Here is a 20617-nt window from a genome sequence, read left to right on the forward strand (position 1 = left end):
CGGGCTCAGAGCCGCGCTGCCTTCGAGTGGGCCGCGGCCGTCCCCCCAGGTCCTCCCTCGACCTAGGCGGATGGGCGCGAAAGGGAGTTGCGCAGGCCCGGGCAGCGGCGTCGAGACGACCCCAGCCCACGAGCCCCTCTAGGCCAGGCCGTCCAGCGCAGCGCGCACGTCTCGGGCGCAGTTCCGGCGCAGTCCGCGCGCGGAGCCGCTCCGCGCCCCACACCTGCCTCTGCCTGGCTCCGGTGACGTAGCGCCCTCCCATTGGTCCTAGTGGCCTGAAGGGCGGGGCCTGCGCCGGTGAGCTCACCGCCGCGCTCCGCCATTGGCCCATGCTGCGCACTCTGGCTGTGGCGGGGAGACCGCGGTACCCGGAGCCTAGCGAGTCGTTCCAGCTGCGGCTTGTGGACTTCGGCAGGCGCTGGGCCGGGCGGGGCCGGGCGGGGCGGAGGAGCGGGAAAGCGACGGCGCTGCGCAAGCTGGACCGAGCGGCAGCTGTGACCCTCGGGTCCCAGTGAGTGCGTGGGGCACTGGGTCGAGGGCGGTGGCCGGCGGGGCCGCGCGGGGGGCGGGGCCGGCGAGGCGTGGGGTGGCCGGGGGCGCGCGTGTTTATGCGCCGTGCGCAGGGAGGCCGCGCGAGGGGCGGTAGGGGTCCGCGCGCGATTCCGGCGCGCGTGGGGAGTGAGGCGCGCGGTTGTGTTTATGTTGCGCGTGGGAGGGCGTGCGTTTCCGGCGCGAGTGGGATAGGGAATGTGTTTGCTGCGTGAGTGCACGGAGAGCGGGCATTGGGGGCGTGTTTCTGGAGCCAAGGGGGTGTGCGGGAGGGAGTAAGCAAGTGCTGTTGGAGATGGCGCGTGTTTGGGCAATGAGTGGGAAGTGCGTGGAGCCTTGAGGTGTTTTTGGAGCAACCGAGGGCGAGCGGTGTGCGGGAGGGAGTGTATTGATGTGCGCGCGTGATCGTGGGAGCCAGTGCTGGGTGTGTTTCTGGAGTGGCGTGAGCGAGCGAGTGTGTTTATGTGCTGGTGCGCGGGCGGGTGGCGCGCGTGTCGGGGGCGCGCGCGGGCGGGGTCGGACGGCGTCGGAGGACTTGGTGGGGGGCGCGCGGTCGCGGGTGAGCGCCGGAGCCCCTTGTGTCCATCGCAGGTCTGCGGAGCGATGTAGGCACAGCTGGGCGCTGGACCGCGGGCTCCTCTGCGGGCCCAGGCGCCTGGCCACTGTCGCTCTGGGACCTGCGATTGGAGCAGCCCAATGGAGCGAAGGGACGCTTTGTTCCGCGTCCACAATGCGTCGGGAGTGTTGAACCGAACCGAAAGGCTTGGAAGAACTTCTGAGAGCGGGCTCTTGGTTTGCTTACCTGCAGTCGGTGCACAGGCACTTTGGGACCTGCCGAGATTTGTGTGGCGTTGGAGGAGACAGTGATGATGCTTGGGTGTTCAAGACTTTCTTGCTATCTGTAGATTGCTGCAGACATCAGAACCAGTTTTCAAGTAGTCACCAGGGCAGATTTTGGAAAGGTGCATACTCTTGCACGTCTTGATCAGTTGCCTCTCCAGAGAGTGAGGACAGTTGGGAAGTCCATTTCCCATTTTGTGCACGTTTACTTCATAGGATTCCTATTGGCCAACCTGACCACAGGCATCTGTTGTGTTTGGTTGAATGCCCTGTATTCTGCTGGCTGGGGCCAAATCCAGACGGTTTGAAACTGAACTCCCCACGAGTTTGTCTTCTGTTGGTGAAAGGTCTGTGCATAAAGGAGCCTTCCTTATTACACCTGAGGGGCTTGTTCAGTTCCCCTGCAGAACCTGGCCTAGGGTTTCCCATTGTTTGCGAAACTGGGGAAAAGAAGCACGGTGTGGTACACAGCATGTCTCCTGGTGCGTGTTTGTAGGAAATAGTTACCGTCTGAGAACCCATTAGTCAATAACAAATAAGCTTGTGTTTCTTTATTAGATTTAGAGAGTAATCATGTTTAATGTTCTAGAAAATAGCATTTGCAAGATATGCTTTTCCCAAATAAATTTAGCTTAGTAGTGGAGACAAGGAGGGAACTGATGTGAATCCCTAGAGAACCCTGGTTAGCTCATCAAGATTACTTACATTCTGGATAATCCGAGGGGAAATACAATCTTTTATCTGGGCCATGATCTCTGGCACAGCTGGCCCTGCCGTAATCCGTTCAGGTTGGATTCAACTTCTGTAGTGCATGCGTAACAGGTGGAACCGAAAATGTTTGCTTCACGTGAGAGGATAATGAAGTAAAAGAATCGGTTGACCTTGAACATTTCCCAAGTGAGAGGTGTGACGTGCTCATAGCAGCCAGCATTCAGGGTCTCTGCTCAAGAACCCATCCTGTGGCAGTGCAGGAAGTATAAATCGGGAGGAGTGTAGTTTTGCCTTAGGGAGCCATCGTTTTTCTGTTTTGGTTGTCATTCTGGTGAACTTCTGAGCTTCCGGAACTGTGGGTATGGACTGCCTGTTTCAGTTGTGTAAGGGAGAGTCCTTAGTGTGTGCATGTGACTCAACTGCACGTATGGCTGAGTTCACTGAAGACCATTTCATTCAACTTGGCCTGTGTGATTTTCCAGTTCTTCATCCTTTCTTTACTGCCCACCCCGTTTGCCCTGATGTCCACTGTGTGTCTGCTGTGTCTCCTCACATTTGAAGTGGTTTAATATTTGTATTGCGTAGATGTTTTCAAAAGAGAGAGACTCTGGTGCCGGGCTTCGTGGTTAAATGTCAACCGTGCATCCTGTCTACACAGCACGAGCCTAATATTTGGGAGTTTATTCCAGCTATGTGTTCCTTTGCCAAAAAGCTGCTGGCAGCCACATGTAGTATCATTTATTTGTGTGTCACTCCTTTTTAAACGCAATATAAGGGAGCCCTTTGAGGTCAGAAATATGCAGTGAAGCAGGATAAAAGTACACGGACTAAAGGAGAGCAGGGCAAAGGAAGATGAAGGTGAAGCGAAGCAAAGCGGAGCTGCTACGGCACTCGTTTATAAGGTCGTCCTTGCTTTCTAGGGATAGGCCCTGGATTGTGTTCTGTGCTGTTGGCGGTTATAGAACCAGCAGTGTGCGGTCAGTTCCGTCTTTGCCGCCCTTTACATGGAGCGCATTGTTTTCTTCTCCACGTACAGTCTGACAGCCCTCAGTAACGCGATGAAGGGAGAGAGCAGGGTGAGTGTGTTGGGTGGCAGTGGAGGTCCCCCACTAGAATTAGTCACACTGAGGATTCAGGAAGCGCTCCTTAGTCTGTTAGGTGACATAAGTCGGTATTTTCACCTCCTGTCGGGAGGATGCCAGCGCTCTAATTCTGGTGATCTGGGAGGGTCTTTGTTCTTCTCCAGTGTGCCTACGTGGGGGTTAGTGCACAGCCGACGGGTAGGGAGATGTCTGCCCTTAGGAAAGTTCCTCTCCGGGGTCTAAGCAGTGAGCAGGGAACCCTTTAAGGCCGTGGTGTGCTTCCTTGTAAATAATGGCTTTAATAATATGATTACAGGGAGGATGGCAGTGCAATCTTTATTTTTTGATGTTTCACTTCAATATCATAGTATTTTCAAAACTAATTTTATGTACTAAGGTATTAGTTTTGAAAATACTGTGATACCTATTTAACATTGTGTTACTCTCGTAAGTATTGACAATAGACCATAGCCTTAGGCGCCAATGTGGAGAAATCAGCCCATTTTAAAGCACCTACTACCTAGCAATTGTTTAGCAAATTGCAGCTAATAAAATTAATTTGAAGATGGTACTGTATAGCAGGAATTTAACCAGGGTAAATGTTTGTAGGAGTTGAAGTGCTGATCATAAACTTACTGTGATTTTGTGAAATGGAAAGTGATAAGTATGTAAATTTTCCCATTAAACCTAATAGTTGTCAGCTGATGAGATGAACCAAGCGCTCTCGTTTTGTTCTAGCCTGGCTTTGATCTCCCTCGCATCTCTTCACCAGCCCTCCCCACCGCTCGCTCACATGCACCCTTGGTTCCTGCTGGGCCTTCAGCCCCCACCCTCCGCGTCGTCTGACCTTATTCTCAGAACTTCTCGCACACCGTACCTGTGGTCCAGCCTCGTCTGTTCAGTGTAGCCTTGTGAGTTGCTAACTCACGCACAGACTTCCCGTGGGCTTCCGTTCTCCTCCGATACGTGTCTTGTTAGGATGTTGCATTTGACAGTAGCCAAAGCCCGAAAGAGTTAAGACAACTTCCCCATGTGTGTAATTCAACAACAGATGGTCCCCTGTTAGGCTAGAGCTTATGTACCTTTTCTGGCTTTCTCGTTTCTTTGGGTAATCTACATTGAATCAGGTTTTAAATAAGGGTGACAGCTTGTTTCTGCCATAATTTATCCCATATTTTATGGTGAAATTCTCATTACATTTATGTTCTGCTACAGTATGTATTTAATGATAGTAAGTTTATTTGTAAGTAGAACTTTATTTAGCAAAAGGATCAACATTTCATTTAATCAACTCACTTAATATCTGTCTCTCAGCTGCACATAACAAAACTGCAACCCAGATTGGCTTTCAAAAGTGAATTTATTGAATCTTGTGAAGCCTGGATTTGAAATTTTCCTTAGATCTCGCTGGGTCCGGTGCTGAAGTGATGGCATTGGGAGTGTCCCTCGTCCTCTCTCGGCTTCCCTCTGCTCTTGGCCTGACTCCCAGGCAGGTGTTCCTGTCATGGCAGCAGGATGGCTCAGTCCCAGCGCAGGTCTTACCTTCTGCAGGTTAGCAAGAGTTTCTGGGAGGAGAGAGCCTCTTTCTCAGGAGCCCCAGGAAACGTCTGCCTCTTGCCAGCCCAGCTACAGTCATGTGTCCTACCACTTACGTAAGGGGAGGCAGGAGTACTTGCAGGGCCTGGCTCGGACACTCACCCTGGAGTTGGAAGTTGGGGTCAGTACCACCCACACGGGCACAGAGCAGCAGTAGCTCCCTATCTTCGTTCTGGCTGCTCTAAGGAGCACCAGTGACAGGTGCTTGGGAACAGCAGCAGGTTATTTTTCCTGTTTCAAGGCTGGAAGTCCAGGATCAGGCCTGGTGACGTGCTGCCAACTCCTTGTCTCTTCACCTGAAGAGGACAAGGCTCTCTGGGACCTCTTTCAAGGGACACTAATCGTAGTCACAGGGGCCCCACCCTCCTGACCTGACTATCTCCCAGAGGTCTTGCTGTGCCTGTCCCCAGCTTGGGGTTAGGATTTCAGCATATGAGTGGGGACAGGGTGCAGGGGGCCCAGATAGTCTTGTTGCACTGCAGAAGCAAAGCCAGGAGCTGTGTCCAGAGAGGGGGAAGTGCTAGGAGCGGACGCTGCCTGGGCCTCACGCTCCTCAGTCGTGAAGAAAGCACCATTCATTCTGCAGCCCTGGAAACTCCTTGTGAGGCTTTCATCTTTGTCCCATTTTAGTTGAGGAGACACCAGAACGCACTGAAGTGAGGAGATGCCGGGACCTGTCTCCTCACTGGGTCTTTAAATAATTAACCATTGCTAGAGCCGTTTTCAGAAAACTGGTTCAGTTCCTTAATGATATATACTGTGGTTTAGACTAATCACTGAAGAACTTACTTAAATATCCTGTTGTCTTTTCTAGTGAAAGAAACCATTCATTCCACTTACTGCGCTGGGGTGTGTGTGTGTGTGTGTGTGTGTGTATGTGTGTGTAAGAAGTGTTTCATGTAGAATACAAAAAGTACCCAGCTTAAAACTGATGATTGTAAAAGCATGTAAATTGCTTGAATATTTTCCGGGTAAACAGGGCAGCAAATGTGTAGGTTCCCAGGATAGCCTGGGAACAGAAATAGCCTGGGAACAGAAACCTTCCTGAGCCCATAATAAGTGTACACGAAAAATAATTTAAATAATGTACGTCTGTGTTTATGTCATGTGTCACATTTATACTATAAAGCATTGAATTACATTAGGTAATATATCAACATGGAACATATACGCCAATGTTAAATGATGTTGCTTGAACAAATTTATAGAGAGCTGGGGTTATGTGTCAGCGGCATAAGCACCTGCCTGGCAAGCACAAGGTCCAGAGTTTGAGCCCCAGGACTGAAAAGAAAATTATATAGTGAATAATGTTAAACATTTGATAATTAAAGAATGTCAGTAAATAGAATTTTTTTTTTTTTTAAACTGGGGATTGAACTCAGGCCCTTGCACTTGCCAGCGAAGTGTTTATTCTACTGAGCCATCTCCCTGGTCCTGGAAGTGTTTTTTGATGAAGGTTTTTTTTTTGTTTTTGTTTTTGTTTTTGTTTTTGTTTTTTTTTGAGACAGAGTCTTGCTGTGTAGTTCAGGCTGGCCTTGAACGTGCAGCAACCTACCTACCTCAGCTTCCCAAGTGCTGGTGTCTTACAGAGTTAGAACCTCGAAAGGGAAGGCAGAGGGCCTTGGAGGTGTGCTTCTGTCTGCCAGCAGCTGTCAGAGCTGGAATTGACTCATCGTGGTGGGGACCAGGGACCTCGCTGCGGGTGGAATCAAGGATGCTAGGGAAGAGGTCCTGAGTCCCCCCATTTCCCATGGGTCCACAGTTGAGGAGCTACGTCTGGGAATGGGCGCCTTGCTTGGCAGGGTCCACTGTGCAGTCACCCGGCACCCTGCTCGTTGCATGAATGAAGTAACCCATTGCTAGGGCAGCGCCCCAAGTGCCTCTCAAAGTTCCCGTCTGACCTACCTCCTCATGTCCTGTAGTAGGGATTAAATTTCAATCCGCATTTTGGAGAGGACAAACCCTATTCAAACCACAGCACTGGGTGGCACACACAGTTACCCCACACGACTTCCTGAGGGCTGTGGCAGGCTACAGCGGCATCTCAGCCCAGCCTGGCGGCAGAGATGAGGAGGTGAAACGAGTGCCCTGAGTCAGCCTGCTTCTGTCCAGAGAGGTCTCTTCCCTACACAGACCGTCCAGATAGGGTTAGGAAACATAGCTCCTATCACTGGTGACACTCTCTCAGTGACTTATACTGTAAGTTAGCATGTCAAGGCTCAGAAGTGAAATGTAAGCGTACTAGTCATGTTTAACCTAGGACTGTATTTCCAAAACACCTTGGAGGTGAAATTTTGTTTTCATGGGCTACTGGTCACTGTCCCACGAAGAGTGTTCTGTAGAAAGCCATTTGGTAAGCAGTTTGGAAGGGCCCTGTACAACAGTCCTGAGCCTGGTGTCATGACTTACCTGAAACTGAGGGGCTTCTCCTGCCTCTGCCTTCAGAGTGCTGGGGTTAAGGATATATACCACCGTGCCCAGCTGGAGTCAGAGCCCTCATCACTGTCCGTCGACTCATATAAATGATGGCTGAGGGTTCTTGTCTACAGAAGTGACATTTCTCTTCAGTTTCTCCCATCTACATTTTTTCCTCTGTATTTAGGACAGAGTCTGCAGAGTCTACAGGGTCTCACTATGTAGATCGGACTCGTGATCCTCCTGTTTTCAGCCTCCCAAGTGCTGGGATTACAGGCGCACCCCACCACGCCCAGTCTCATTCTCCCTCCCAGTGTGCCCCCCCCCCGGGGGGGTGTGTAGCAAGGCAGGCTGGGGATCGAACCTCCCAGCCACTGTGCTCTGCTGAGCAGGCGCTTTAGCCCGCTGAGCTATCAGGCCGGCCCCCATCTACATATTTTATGTCTGCATAGGGAAATTGCCCAGCGGGCCGAGCAGTTGCCCTGCTGGTTCCCACAGAACAGGCCAAGTTGTAAACAGGACCAGCCTAGCTTTGCTTATTGTGTTTATTGTTGAATAAGTTTTTTTTTGTTTTTTTTGTTTTTTTTTTTTAAAGGCAACTGCTCTCTTTCCCCCAGGAATTGTGGAGAGGGAATTACCTGTGCAGGACACTGCCTCTTTGCCAAACTCTGGATACATTTATTACCAGACAGACACTGAAGAAAACACCGTGTTATTTCATTGTAGTAAAGAAACTTTGAAAGTTTGGGGCCAGTGATCTGCATAAGAAAAATCAACTGAGATTACCTAATGATACCTTACAGCCAACTAGATGTGGAAGTGCTTTTCCTTCAAAAAACTTAAGACATGCAACTCATCCACATTTAGGTTTAGAAATTGGAATCAAAAGGCACACCTCAGTAAGCAGCAAGTTAGTGGATACAGAGAGTCTTAATTCCCCTTAATTCCGTCTTAATAATCACGTCATCTGAGAGTTGTGAGGTGGGCCACGCTGGCCCTCTGTTGCGTTTCCTGTGTGCAGTGGTGCTTTGGTGTTAATACTCCACGGTAATAGACAGTCACTCGAAACGCTGCCCTGCCTGTGTCACAGGATGTTGAGCCCCCTTAAATCACAGTGCCCTTCCTCTAAGGACCAATGGAAAAGCAGTGGGGAGAGTCACGCGTCCAGAACAGCAGACGTACTGGGATCTTAAAACTCCTTTTTTGCTTTGTTGGTTAAGTTTAGGCTAAATTGGGGCTCATCTTTCACTGTTTTGGAGCACCTTGTGTTTTCCATTTGGTAGTTTCTCTGAGCTTTTGTCTTTCATCAATCTCTTCTTTCCTAATCTAATCATTTGTATTATATCACTGCCTCAGACAGACATATGCAGGTCCAGCATGCTGCCAGCTAAACAAGGGCAGGAAGGGGAATAAAGGGGTCAAAGGGGAATGGGTTGGGGCAGGGGCAAAATATCCCAAGTGAGGAGGAGGAGGGAAGAGATGTGTTGGGACTGTGGCCGGTACTTTACTTGGGTAGCACCCAACGCCTTTTGAGACTGTTCTTAATGTTTCGTTCGCTGCTGATCTGCCCCCTAAACCTTTACACCACTGTGCTCTGAATGGGGTGATTTGAGACACCCACTTTGGAGATGTGTGTGAGGATAGCCAGCACCCATAACCGCAAGGCCAAGGTGGATCCTGCTTCAGTGGGGAACACTTCAGGCTTTCATTTGTTTGCCTGCTATAAAAGGGTAGGTTTCCAGTACATGTTTGTTCAAGTCTCATCCATGTGGGCTTTACAGAAGTCGGGGTGCTGGTCTAGATTTCTGGTGCCAGTGAGACGTGAGTATGTATGTGAGCCCCTTCCACAGTCACAGTGTGTCAGCGAGGACCGTGCAGACCCTGCACGTGGCCTGGGCATGTTCTGACATGTGGGTGTCTCCCAGGGTCGGGACACTGCCACAGAGAGCTTGAGTACCTCATGCTTCCTTGAACCCTCCTGGTTCTCCTGGGGAAGCACTTCATGAATAAAACGTTTAGGATGTTGATTTAAAAAAATAAGATTATTTTCTATCAGTCCTGTAATCATAATATAATATTTTAAAATCATTTCATCTATTAGGACTTACTTAGTATGGCCTGTATTTTAGAGAATAACTTTCTTTTACAATAGATGCATTTCTGTCTATCAACTTAAAAGGGACTTCATCTGTGTTCATGCTAGATTTTTAAAAAAATTTATAGCAACCTGTAAAAATTAGCTAATAAATGCTTGAGTTGTGGAATGGAATGTGCCTTCACAGAACCCAGTACACTTTTTAAAAATCTACATTTTGGGAACACTTTGGGTTTGAACAATCTTTAAATCAGTGAGACAGCGGGGATGTGTGCGGGTAAGCTCCCAGTGAGGCATGAGCTGAGCCCTGCCAGCCGCAGCAGCCCTGCAGCACGTGGGGAATGCGTCTGAGATGACGTGGGAGGACTTCCCCAGGCAGCCTCCTGAGCGCTTGGTTTCTCAGCCAAATATCAAAAACTGCCAGGAACTTAGGACAAATAACATCTCATATAAATAGAAGTGCTAGCTGGAAGCAGCCAGGACGGTGACAACTGCTCCCGGGTACTGGGGTGCAGTGCATCCTTTCTTTCGGGGGGAGCACCCTCTGCCCCACAGCCTCCATCCTAGCCATGGGGAATACTCTGTGAAAACTAGCCAGAGGAACAGTCAGAGTATGTCAGTCTAAGTGGGGGTATGGTTTGTTCTCAAATGCCTGGCCTTGTTGTATTTAGGGGGATTTGGGAAAAGGTGGCCAGGTGAGAAAAGAAGAAACTGCTTTTAGTAACTAGGCTGGAAGAAGGATGCCCTCGCAGTGACTAATGGAAACAAAGATGCTGTTGTGCATTCTATCCTGTCCCTTGACCTCCTTAAGGTTTACGTCTTCTATTTCAAATGGATGAAAGCAAACCGCTTAGTTGCCAAATATTTCAGGAGGCCTTGCTGTGTGCTGGCCTGTCTCCTGGGCATCAGGAACACAGCAGCGACCAGGATGGGCGCGGTAGCCGTCCTCGCAGGGATGACGGACGAGGCTTCTCCTGCTATTTATGCCTGTGAGGCTGCGACCCCACGGGCAGAGGCTCCTTTCCTGCTCGGTTCTGGATCCCTTGTGGCTGACACAGCTTGAACCGGCTGCTGGTGTGGCCTCTCTAGGGCCCCAGCCCAGCCCTCGAGGTGGGTGTGCAGCGGGTCTGATGTAGCCCTTCCTCTCTATATTGGCCTCCCTGAAGGATTGTAAGTGGTTTTGATAATTCCAGGCCCCATGGAACAGTCTGCAGGAGCTTAATTAATATGTTCACACCTCCTGACAATTCCTGTGTGTTTTGTAGTTTCTAATTTTTTTTTTCTCCACTTTTTAAGTGAACTTTGCGTCTTCCTCTAGACAGAAGACTTAGATTGCCTCGTACCTTCGCATCTTCGCATCCAGGTTAGGTGACTGCTTTTCCCCATCACATTAGGGACCTTCGCTTTGCAAGCCATCATGAGCTTTCCTGGTAATTCGCTTTCCCCATTCTTCTGCCTTGATTTCCCCATTACTACTTCAGGATGTCTCAGCTCATGCTTGTATTTTTTTAAATATTGCACTAGAACTGTTTGGGCAGTGTCCTCTACACTGGTTAAGTTTTTGAAAAGTTAGCAAATTTATAATGCCCTGCTGTTCCGTAGACCATGTAGATAGGGCTGGGCCCAGTGGTACGTGCCTGTAACCTCAGCTCTGGGGAGGCTGAGGCAGGAGGACCACAAGTTTGAGGCCAACCAGGATTACACAACAAGACTGTCTCCAAACACCAGGTACACAGAGGGTGTGTGTCAGAGTTCTGACCTCTTTTGTGTTCGTTCATGTCGATTAGCTGTGGTTTTCCTGCCTTCTGTTCCAGCTGGATTTGCTCCTGCCTTAGCAGCAGCACTGCCTCCTGCGTTAGCTCCGGCAGTCCTTCCTATGCAGTGCTGTACCATACTACGCAGCTGAGCTCCTGTGGCCTCCCACTGAGCCACAGTGTCCCTGAAGAATAGGTGGGAAGCTTGCCCTCACACCCACCCTATGCCTTACTAGTCCAGGATTTTAAAGAAGAGATGGTGTCAGGTTTGTGGAGCTGCCCTGGTACCATTCTGTCTCCCAAGTGCTCTTTCTCGCTTGAGCTGCGTCTGGAAATGATCTTTCTGGGCATGTCTGAGACTGATTTTGTGAACAGTGTAAGACAAAGACCAGGGAAAAAAAGTAGGGGTCCAGAAATCATGCCAGTGGATAAAGTCCAGTTAGGATTGCTGATTTCCATTTCTGGGGCTTGGGTGCATAGAGTTGGAGAGTTTTAAAAAGTGGAGTATGGCAGCTTTTTCTAAGGCTAAATTTAGCTGTTGCTTTGGAAAATCAGAGTGGTACAGCGTGTGCCTTATCTGCGCCTGGCCCTTCCCCTTGCCTCTGCGCTCGGACATCTCTAATAGCTTGCAGGGGAGGAGCAGCTTAATGGACTGGAGTGGCCCCGTTTATTCTGGGAAGGAATTAAGTGGCTTCATTTTCCCCATCTTTCTGAGCTTCCTAAAACATTTAGGAGACTCCCTAAGCAGCAGTTCCAGTTCCCTCCAGGAATAGTCCGAGTCCTGCGGCCTCCTGCTGCCTCCTGCCGCCTCCTGCTGCCTCCTGCCACCTCTAGCCTCCTCCAGCCTCCTCGTGCTGCCTCCTGCCACCACCTGCTGCCTTCTGCCTCCTCCTGCCTCCGCCTGCCTCCGCTTGCCTCCCCCTACCTCCTCCTGCCTCCTCCTGCCTCATGGGCTCCTGCTGCCAGTGCAGCCAGTGGCTCTGAGTGGGCTGAGAGATGGCCTCCCAATCTCAGGCCAAATAGCAACAGGAGGCTCATGTGCACTTGAGCTACAAATAACGCGTTTTAAAATAGCAGATGGTATTTGATGATTGCTCCTTCATTCATTTACCTGCCAAAGCAGAGCTCTCTCTCCTGCTCTGGCAGAAGGGCCCGGGTGGCTTCACTCATAGTTGTAACAATGAGAGCTCTGGTTCGAAGATATTGTGCATTAGCCTGTTGGCAGGCGTTCGGGGCCACACTAGGAGGACGTTCTGGGAAATGTTTTATAATGTAGTTGTTGAATACAGTGAAAATGGCACAAGCGCAGCACAGCTGAACCAGAGGGTTTGTTAAGCATGTTCATCACCAGTTATGATACTCCACTGCCGACTGTTTGTATTCCAGTGAAAAAGAATTCCTGTCAAATTGGTGTTTTTAATGGGAAGCTCAGCAGCTAGAGAAGAGTGGTGTCACCAAGAAGAATTCCAGCTTGTGTCAGCTGTCACTCAGCATCATGCCACAGTCTCCTTACCTGAGCTGAAATGAAATGGAGCCAGCTGGGCGAACCAAGTTAGGGAGCCTTCTCGGCTGCAGTCAGGTCAGCTCCGTTGCACTTCGACTGTTGAGTCACCCGCTGTCTCCATGGACACAAGTGCTAGAACTTCAGGTCTGCCATAGACCGTGGATTGCAGAGCCTGCCCAGTGTCCTCGGTCCATCCCATGAAGGGAGCAGTCAGTCGGCCTCCAGGTGCCTAAGCGGGCACAGCCTCCCTTGACAGGAGCGCTCCGGCTGCTCCTGGTGTAGCACGGAAGCAAGGTCGCTGCTTCCATGGAACCCTCCGTCTGGCCTGAGGTCAGGACGTGTAGGAGAAGGGCACGTGTGTTGGCCGAGGGCCATTCAGACAGAGGGCAGGACATGGAAGGGTAACGGGCACAGCACAAAGAAAGGGCTGTAGAGGCGAACCAGGCTCCGGGTCTCTGTCTTCATACTTAGGTGTAGAATGATTGGGGGTAATGAATGTTTTCTGAGCCTTTGCTTTCTCCTCTGTGAAAGAATCTTTCAAGTTGTTTGGACTGTCAGAAACAATCGGGAGAGGGCCGGCCCGCAGCCGAAGCCCGTAGCTGCTGCCCATCATGCTACTGGAGTGAAGCTTGAGCCACGCTCTGGGCAGAGGAAACAGAGGCCTCAGCAAAGGCCCTGAGGCCTAGAACATGCCTCATGGGCTTGGAGACCAGTGAGCTGTGCGAGAAACCCCAGAAAGCACAGCCCGAGACAGTTGCTGAAGAACATTCACTCCATACTTCAGTTTTTATTTTATACAAAATCCAAGGAGAAGAATTTAGTTCTTCAAACTGAATTATCTGGTATTATGTCAGGAGCAACCACATGTTCTGTTGCGCAACCTAGCTGTGAGAATCAGTTCATTTCAAGATTAAAGGCACGTGCCGGCCCCACCCCAGGGTGTTCTGAGAGGGCACCTGAGACTGGGCATGGTGGCACGTGCCTGTAATTCCAGTGCTTGGGAGGCTGAAAAACAGGAGAGATCATTACGAGTCTGATCTGTGTAGTGAGACCTTGTAGATCCTGTACTAAATACGTTAAAAAAAAAAAAAAAAAAGGATTAAAGGCAACAGCCAGGCATGGTGGCCCACATCTGTAATCCCAGCACTTGGGAGGCTGAGGCAGGAGGATTGCTGAGAGTTCAAAGCCAACCTGGGCTACATAGCAAGACACTGTCTCAAAAAAATAAAAGAAAGGGACGTGTGCAGAACCCAGAGGCCCCTCCTCCGGGGAATAGTGGGACCCTGAAAGTCTGCAGTCGGGCCTGTGGCTGTTTCCTCTGCACAGTTTTTCTTATAGCAGAGGTCCAGACTCTGGGGTTCTGCACTTATATAGCAGGAAGTCCCACCATTTCTGAACTTAGAACATACTCAGGGTGTCTTGTTGAAATTGTCTTTGGCTTTAAAACTTTGGTATTGCTTAAGAATTTTAAACATTTAAGTGAATATTGATTTGAGACATTTAAAAATCTTTTGAGGGGAATTTTGTCAAAGAACTAAAAAAAAAAAAGCCAAACGAGGGCCAGTGAGATAGCTCAGTGGACTAAACACCTGCTTTGGCAAGTGCAGGGACCAGGGGTTGATCCCCGGTTCCACATGCTGTGCTGGCCCCAACCTGGGGCATGCTGAGCACCCACTGAGTCTGGGCCTGTCGGCGCACACCCGTAATCCAGTGCTGGGGAGGCTGAAAAAACAGGAGGATCACTACGAGATCACTACAAGTCTGAGCTGCATGCATAGTGAGACCTTGTGCCAAATACATAAATTTAAAAGACCCCAAATGGCCATGTGACTGCTCTGTGGCACTTTGAGAATTGCTCTGAAGACAGGCTGGGAGAAGAGAGTGTGAACATGCACCTAACCCTTCATTGACTCTTGGGCAGGTGGTTGATTAGCAGATACTTCCTTCTTGTGGATTTTAATACTCAAAGCTATCAAGGTTATGAGTACATTGTTTTCTAATATTGTTGGAAGGCATCTGGGTATACTATTCTCCCCTGTCCCTATACAAGGTCTGGTGTGGTGGCCCATGCCTGTAATTCCAGCACTCTGGGAGGCGGAGGCAGGAAGATCACAAATTTGAGCTCAGCATGGGCAGCTTAGTAAGATCCTGTCTCAGAGGAAGGGGTGGAAGACTAAGGATGTAGCTTAGTGTGAAGGTCCTGGGCTTAATCCCCAGTACCATGCACACACACACACACACACACACACACACACACACAGTTAAACAAAAACTAGAAATTAGGACTGGAGATTTTTCTGTAGCTTAACACATCAATATGATTTGTTTACAGCATATCCCATAATGGCTTACCCTGTTTAGGGGACACACAGTTTCTTTTCATTATCCTTTTTTCTATGTTTACAAAGCCCCCAGGAGCCTAGAATAAATGCCGTGCTGCTGCATTAGAGACGGAGACATCAGTGTGGACTCAAGCTTACTATGCACAAACGGATGCGGAAACAGTCACAGACATGTGTGTACCTGTGCGTGCAGATATTCCTGGCTCTGTCCACTGAGAAGAGCTAAAAACATTGGTGCCCTTCGCAAGAAGCATGCCCAGCACCCAGATTTTGGTTTCAAACACCACAGTCTGAAAGGAGCGGGGGCGGGGGACACTTCGTAGGGAAATTGGTGGTCTAGGACCGGGGCAGGAGAAATAAAGGTCAAGCTGGAGGTCTGCAGCAAGGCAGCTTTCACGTGGGTGAGCAGGTAAGGAGGCTGCTCAGCGAAGAGGAGGGGAGGGTTCCTTAGGAGCAGAGAAACGGCTCAGTAGCGCTCCCAGGGCAGAGCTGGAACACGTGGAGTGCTAAACAAAACCGTGTGGAATTGGAGGCCAGGGTTAACTCTGAATGAGTGACTAAGCAGGGAAGGACAGACCCTCCCTCTGGAGGCCTCCACGTAAATACGTGGGTACTTCCCACCTGTGAGACAGGACTTCACGTCCCTCTCTGTGAGTAGGGGCTGGGCCGCGTAACTTGGCTCCAAAAATGGGCAAGAGAAAGAACGGGAAGAGGAACACGGTGACTACTAGAGAGACGCAGCAGATGCCACCATAACCTGATGCACAGCCCACGCATGCTTTCACACCTTCTGGTTTTGTGTGCTGAGCCAGGGACTCCGCCCCGCAGGGCCTTCCTGAAATCCCACTTTCCCCATCCCAGCATCGAGAAACATCAGACAAACCCAGGCTGAGGGGCATCTACAACATATCCGATCAGTGTTCTTCAAAACTTTTGAAGTCTTGAAAAATGAAGGTCGGAAACACTGTCACAAGTCAGAGGTGAGATAAAAGCTAAATATGGTGTGGGGCCGGTGAGATAGCTCAGTGGTCTAAAGCGCCTGCTTAGGCAAGCTTAGGCAAATGCTCAGGGACCGTGGTTCAATCTCCAGCACCTCAGGGTGGACTGAGCCGTCCACAATAAAAAAGCTAAATGTGTATTCTGGGTTGTACTCTGGGACAGAAAAACATTTATGGGAGAAGTTGTACAGACAGATTCCAGGCTAATTTAGTTAATAGTGGTGATGTAATGTTTCTTTTTTTCTGCCTCCTTCTGGGGATCTAACCCAGAGAGACCGACCGTGGAGCCACATCCTCACCTATACTTTCACGTTGAGATGGGTCTTGCAGATTTGCCTCGGTGAGACTTGAGCACAGTCCGATTCGGTTTGAGGTTCTCCAGCCCGTCAGCCCCAGAGTCAGTCTCATAGGGTAGCTCCTGGATGAGAAGGGTGGTGCTCGCTGTTGTCCTGCTCTGGGATGAGCCTCTGGGTGAGTGTGAACTGGTCCACAAGCACCCTCCATTCAACATGCCCAGATTTTATTCCCTTCGTGTAACTCCTTGTGTAACACGTGTCGAGTTGGGTGCTGTCAGTAATCCCAGGATGACTTAGAGCACACGGATCCCCATTGATTCTGGGCAAATACTCTGCTATTTTACATGGGGACTTGAACACCTTCTGGTTTGGGTATCTTCAGGGGGTCCTGGAACTGTTCTTATGGACAAACTGAGAGATGGCTGAATCGTTCAGGCTACAGAGATTGTTTTAATAATCACAGTAAAGCTGGAAACAAAACAGGCATAAAGGTGTGGCTTTTCACTTGTCAGTAGCCACGCGAGGACTGGCTTTACCCACATAACCAAGCTAGGCCCGAGCCCAGCCCTGCTCAGCAGGAACGAGTGGGACCTTGTTCAGGAGTCGCTCAGTGCTGCACAGGACGCTTGCCCCTCGGGCATTTCCCACCAAGCCCCAGGGTGCTGTAATGCGTGCTGCAGGTTTGTTAAGAGGCCAGTAACTGGTTCTGGGGTCTTGGTAAAGTGCTGCTGCTCAGAGGAGTTTAGTACTGTGAAGGCCCTTTCCACACAGCCACAGGGAACGCAGCTGGGAGCCTAAGAGCAGAAGCTGGGGACCTCTCGGCCAGCGCGGAGGAGGCTGTCATCATGGTGACAGCGTATTGACCTGGCGATGCAGTGTCATGGCCTGGCGCAGCGATTCAGGGAGGATCTGGTTCTGCTGCATCTGTGCTGGCCAGGGACAACCCTTGGGGTCAGAGTACCTCCACAGGGGTAGCAGGCCATCCAGAGAGCAGGGCAGGGCGCTGTCTAGCTGGCCACACCTCGGTGTGCTGCCCACCAGCACCTTCTGGCCCTCTGCTGCCAGAGACGTTAATCGTAACCGCCGCGCTCAGACAAGTGCAGCGGGTACCAGCCTCCTGAGGGGCTGCCAGAGTGTGGGCCGCAGACACAGCCGGTCAGTGGCTGGGGAGAAGTAGAGTTAGGCCAGGCCCTCTCGAGGAATGCTTTAGGCTCTCTGCTTGGGCCCCGGGGTGCACAAGTCTGGCCTGATGCTGTACACTGTGAGCGGACAGGAGACGTGGTCCGCCAGAGACAGTGCTCACGCCACCCTGCACTGAGCCCGTGGAGCTAACTCGTTTGCTGACTTCACATGGAGCTCTGCACCCCGCAGACTCCAGGTGCCTGGAGGAGAAGGACCTGCTATGAGGCCAACAGTGCTGCCCTGCGGTCCTCCTGAGCCTCCAGCCAGCAGCCTTGAGTCAGGTCGTACCCAGCGGGGTTTGTTCCAGGTCATCAGCCAGCTGCTGATTCCCACCAGGACACAGGCTGTCTGCGCTCGTCTGTATTGTAAAATTGGAGCGATATTATTTTTTGCTTTCAAACAGGAAGGGTGGTTCTTTCAGGGCTGTTCCCATTGTCCTGGGGCAGTTCAGCTCCAGGCATCTTGGGCCTCAGTGGGCCCATCCCTCCCAGATGGCGTAAACACTCCGTGCCCTGCTGTGTGCTGCGGGAGGGTCAGCGCTGTCTGCGGACCTTGGGCTTTTTCCTGGGGTGCCATGGAATGCTGGCAGAATGTTTGGTTTTGGGGGGATTTGTTCCTTCGTGTCATTGAGATGATTGTGCTTGGCAGATAGTGGTGCCTTCAGCAGTAAGAACTGTGTTGTTGCTTGGTTCATTGCTTGAAGACAGTGAGGCCAGCAGCCGCCTTGGGAACGTGTGTTCTGAGCGCGTGCACAGTGGCTCAGGCCGTCGCCCCACGGGTGGAGAGCTGAGGAAGCAGGGCACCGAGGTTGCGCAGCCACCCCCTGGCAGTGCCAGGGCCCCTAGCAGCAGTGCTTGCTCAGGTCCCCACCCACCTCTCCAGCTCCGCTTCTCCTTCTGGGGCCCATCCTCCAGCACGCCCTCCCCAAACGTCATGCCTGAGGCTCTGCACATGCTGTCCCCTCTCAGGTGCCTGGCACTTTGGGTCCGGGTTCATCTCATTGTCCGGCTCAAGCTTTGCTGTCCTGGCTTGCCCAGGTCCTTGTCCTAGTGCCCCTTTTCGCATTTCCCTGTTTTCCTCTTTTGTCATAGGCGACCTGGTGCAGCACTCATTAAGTCTGTGGGGTGGTGGTGGGTGCTGATAATCTCAGTCATGGTTTGGGCTCTGTTGTCAGGTGCAGGGGGCAGCCTGAGTCTAACGTAGGTGTGCACTTGTGAGTGTGCACGCACACGTGGAACCACCGGCACTGCACAGAATCACGCTTTCTCTTGAATTATGCTGCCACGTCCCGCAGTTGTGTCCCGGTGTCCTTTCTCACATGGAGCTGAAGCACGTATTTGTGCTGGCCTGTGACTGAGACCCATGTTAATGACACAGTTGCTAAAATGCAGCGCAAAAGCTAGAGCCTGGATCAGGAAAGAAGATAATTTTTTGTTTGCTTTTATAGAAAGCCGGTGTTTACTTTTATAACAAAACAATTTCCTGCCCCCCCAAATGTCCCCCTCTTACATTGTGCAGTATTTATCTCGTGTGTCTGCTGTGGTGGCCTCACAACCGGCTCTCTTTAGGTTTCTTCTGGGAAATCTGACACAGAGAAGCAGGCCAGGAGCGCAGAAGTAGGATCTGACACAAAGCGATTTGGGTTCCTTCAGCAGGCACACAGCGCTGCTGGATGCCCCAGTCACGACTGCCTGTGAGGGGAAGCCTGGCCCGGATGAGGTCTGGGATCTGGTGACATCACTGCCAGTCTCTTGGATGCCAGTTGTGCTGGGTGGCGCAGGCCACAGCCACAGCCTCACTCCTGCTCTGTTGTACCGTAGATAACCAGTTCAGGATGTCCATCCTAGAGCGGCTGGAGCAGATGGAGAGGCGGATGGCCGAGATGACGGGCTCCCAGCAGCACAAGCAGGCCGGTGGCGGCGGCGGCGGCGGTGGAGGTGGCGGCGGAGGTGGCAGCGGTGGCAGTGGGAACGGAGGGAGCCAAGCTCAGGTGCGTCCTGCCCAGTGCCCTCTTGTGTGCTCAGTGTTTTCTTCTACGACACAGCTGGCCCCAAGTTAAAAAGAGGCCAAGTGGCAGCTGTATCTGCCAGGACTCAGAATTTAGCCAGAGCCTTTCTACTTTGCATTTCATGTCTTATCCCTATCTTTAGGGTAAATATAAACCTGAATCGAATTGAACTAAGTAATTCAAGAAGATTAATAGGCAGAGGGCCCGAAAAGCTGTTTATGGAGTTACTGCTCGTTGTAGAGCGGTACCCGAGAGCGTCGTACATGGATGCTTTCGACGAGCAGCACGCAGCCTGGGGAAGTCACCGAGTACGGTTTTGGTCCCGTTGGTCTTGAAGCGTCTATACCTGCTTTACTTAGGAGCTTTGTTTTTCAGACTATTTGTCAAGGGAGCCTAGCGATAAAGGGCCTGGCAATATTTCTTTCTAATTCTGTTTAGTTCCTGAAAATCTCATACAATCTATCCTTTTCATCAAGATGAATGAATTCCTCTCACTAATTTTTTTTTTTTTTCTTTTGTGGCACTGGGAATGGAACCCAGGGGCTCAGCATGCTAGGGAAGTACTCCACAACTGAGCTAAATTAGCGGCCCCTTTTTAAATTTTTTAGTTTGAAAGAGGATCTTGTTAAGTTGCTCGGTCTGGCCTGGAACTTGCTTGATCCTCCTGCCTCAGCCACCTGAGTAGCTGCAATTACCGGCCTGGCCTTCCCTCACCTTAGTTTTCTGGGGATTGAACCCAAAGCCTCATGCCTGCTGGGCAAGTGCTGTGCCACAGAGCTGTTACTAACAGTCACGGATGAAAACACAGCATAGTATAGTGCTCCAAACCCAAGAAGCGAACCTCCTTTATTCTCAGATTTTCTTTTCTGTCTTTAGAGATAAGTAGGTAACGCACTCAAGAGGCTGAGGCAGGAGGATTGCCAGCCTGCACTACATAGTGAGAGCCTGTCAAAAATAAAAATAAATAAAACCAAGAAAAAAGTCTTTTTTTTTTTTGTTTTTGTTTTTGTTTTTGTTTTTGTTTTTTGTTTTTTGTTTTCGTGGCTCCAGATTTCCTCCAGGGCTGGTCTGGATTGCCTTGAGTATGCGGGACTTGAACCACTGATCCCAGAGACTGAATGCTTTGTTTTTTGTTTTTTTTTTTTTAACATTTATTTATTGTGTGTGTGGCCAGCTCAGCCCACCAGGGGGCGCAGCTGGCTGGCTGGCATGTGGTGCTGGGGGATCAAACCGTGGTCCCTGTAC

General features: G+C 50.7%; 1 protein-coding gene across 10 annotated transcripts in view; it reads left to right on the forward strand.

Annotated features, from left to right (window-relative positions):
* Camta1 (calmodulin binding transcription activator 1) overlaps positions 1-20617 on the forward strand; it is a 766244-nt gene that overhangs the window by 714850 nt on the left and 30777 nt on the right. For all 10 annotated transcript variants that reach the window (XM_023699407.1, XM_023699408.1, XM_023699410.1 and 7 more), the window contains exon 13: positions 19185-19354. In XM_023699407.1, coding sequence (XP_023555175.1) covers positions 19185-19354 — 170 coding nt within the window. The remainder of the gene's footprint in view (positions 1-19184; positions 19355-20617) is intronic.

Source organism: Octodon degus, unplaced genomic scaffold (assembly GCF_000260255.1).
Source record: "Octodon degus isolate 3935 unplaced genomic scaffold, OctDeg1.0 scaffold00113, whole genome shotgun sequence".
Taxonomy (NCBI): domain Eukaryota; kingdom Metazoa; phylum Chordata; class Mammalia; order Rodentia; family Octodontidae; genus Octodon; species Octodon degus.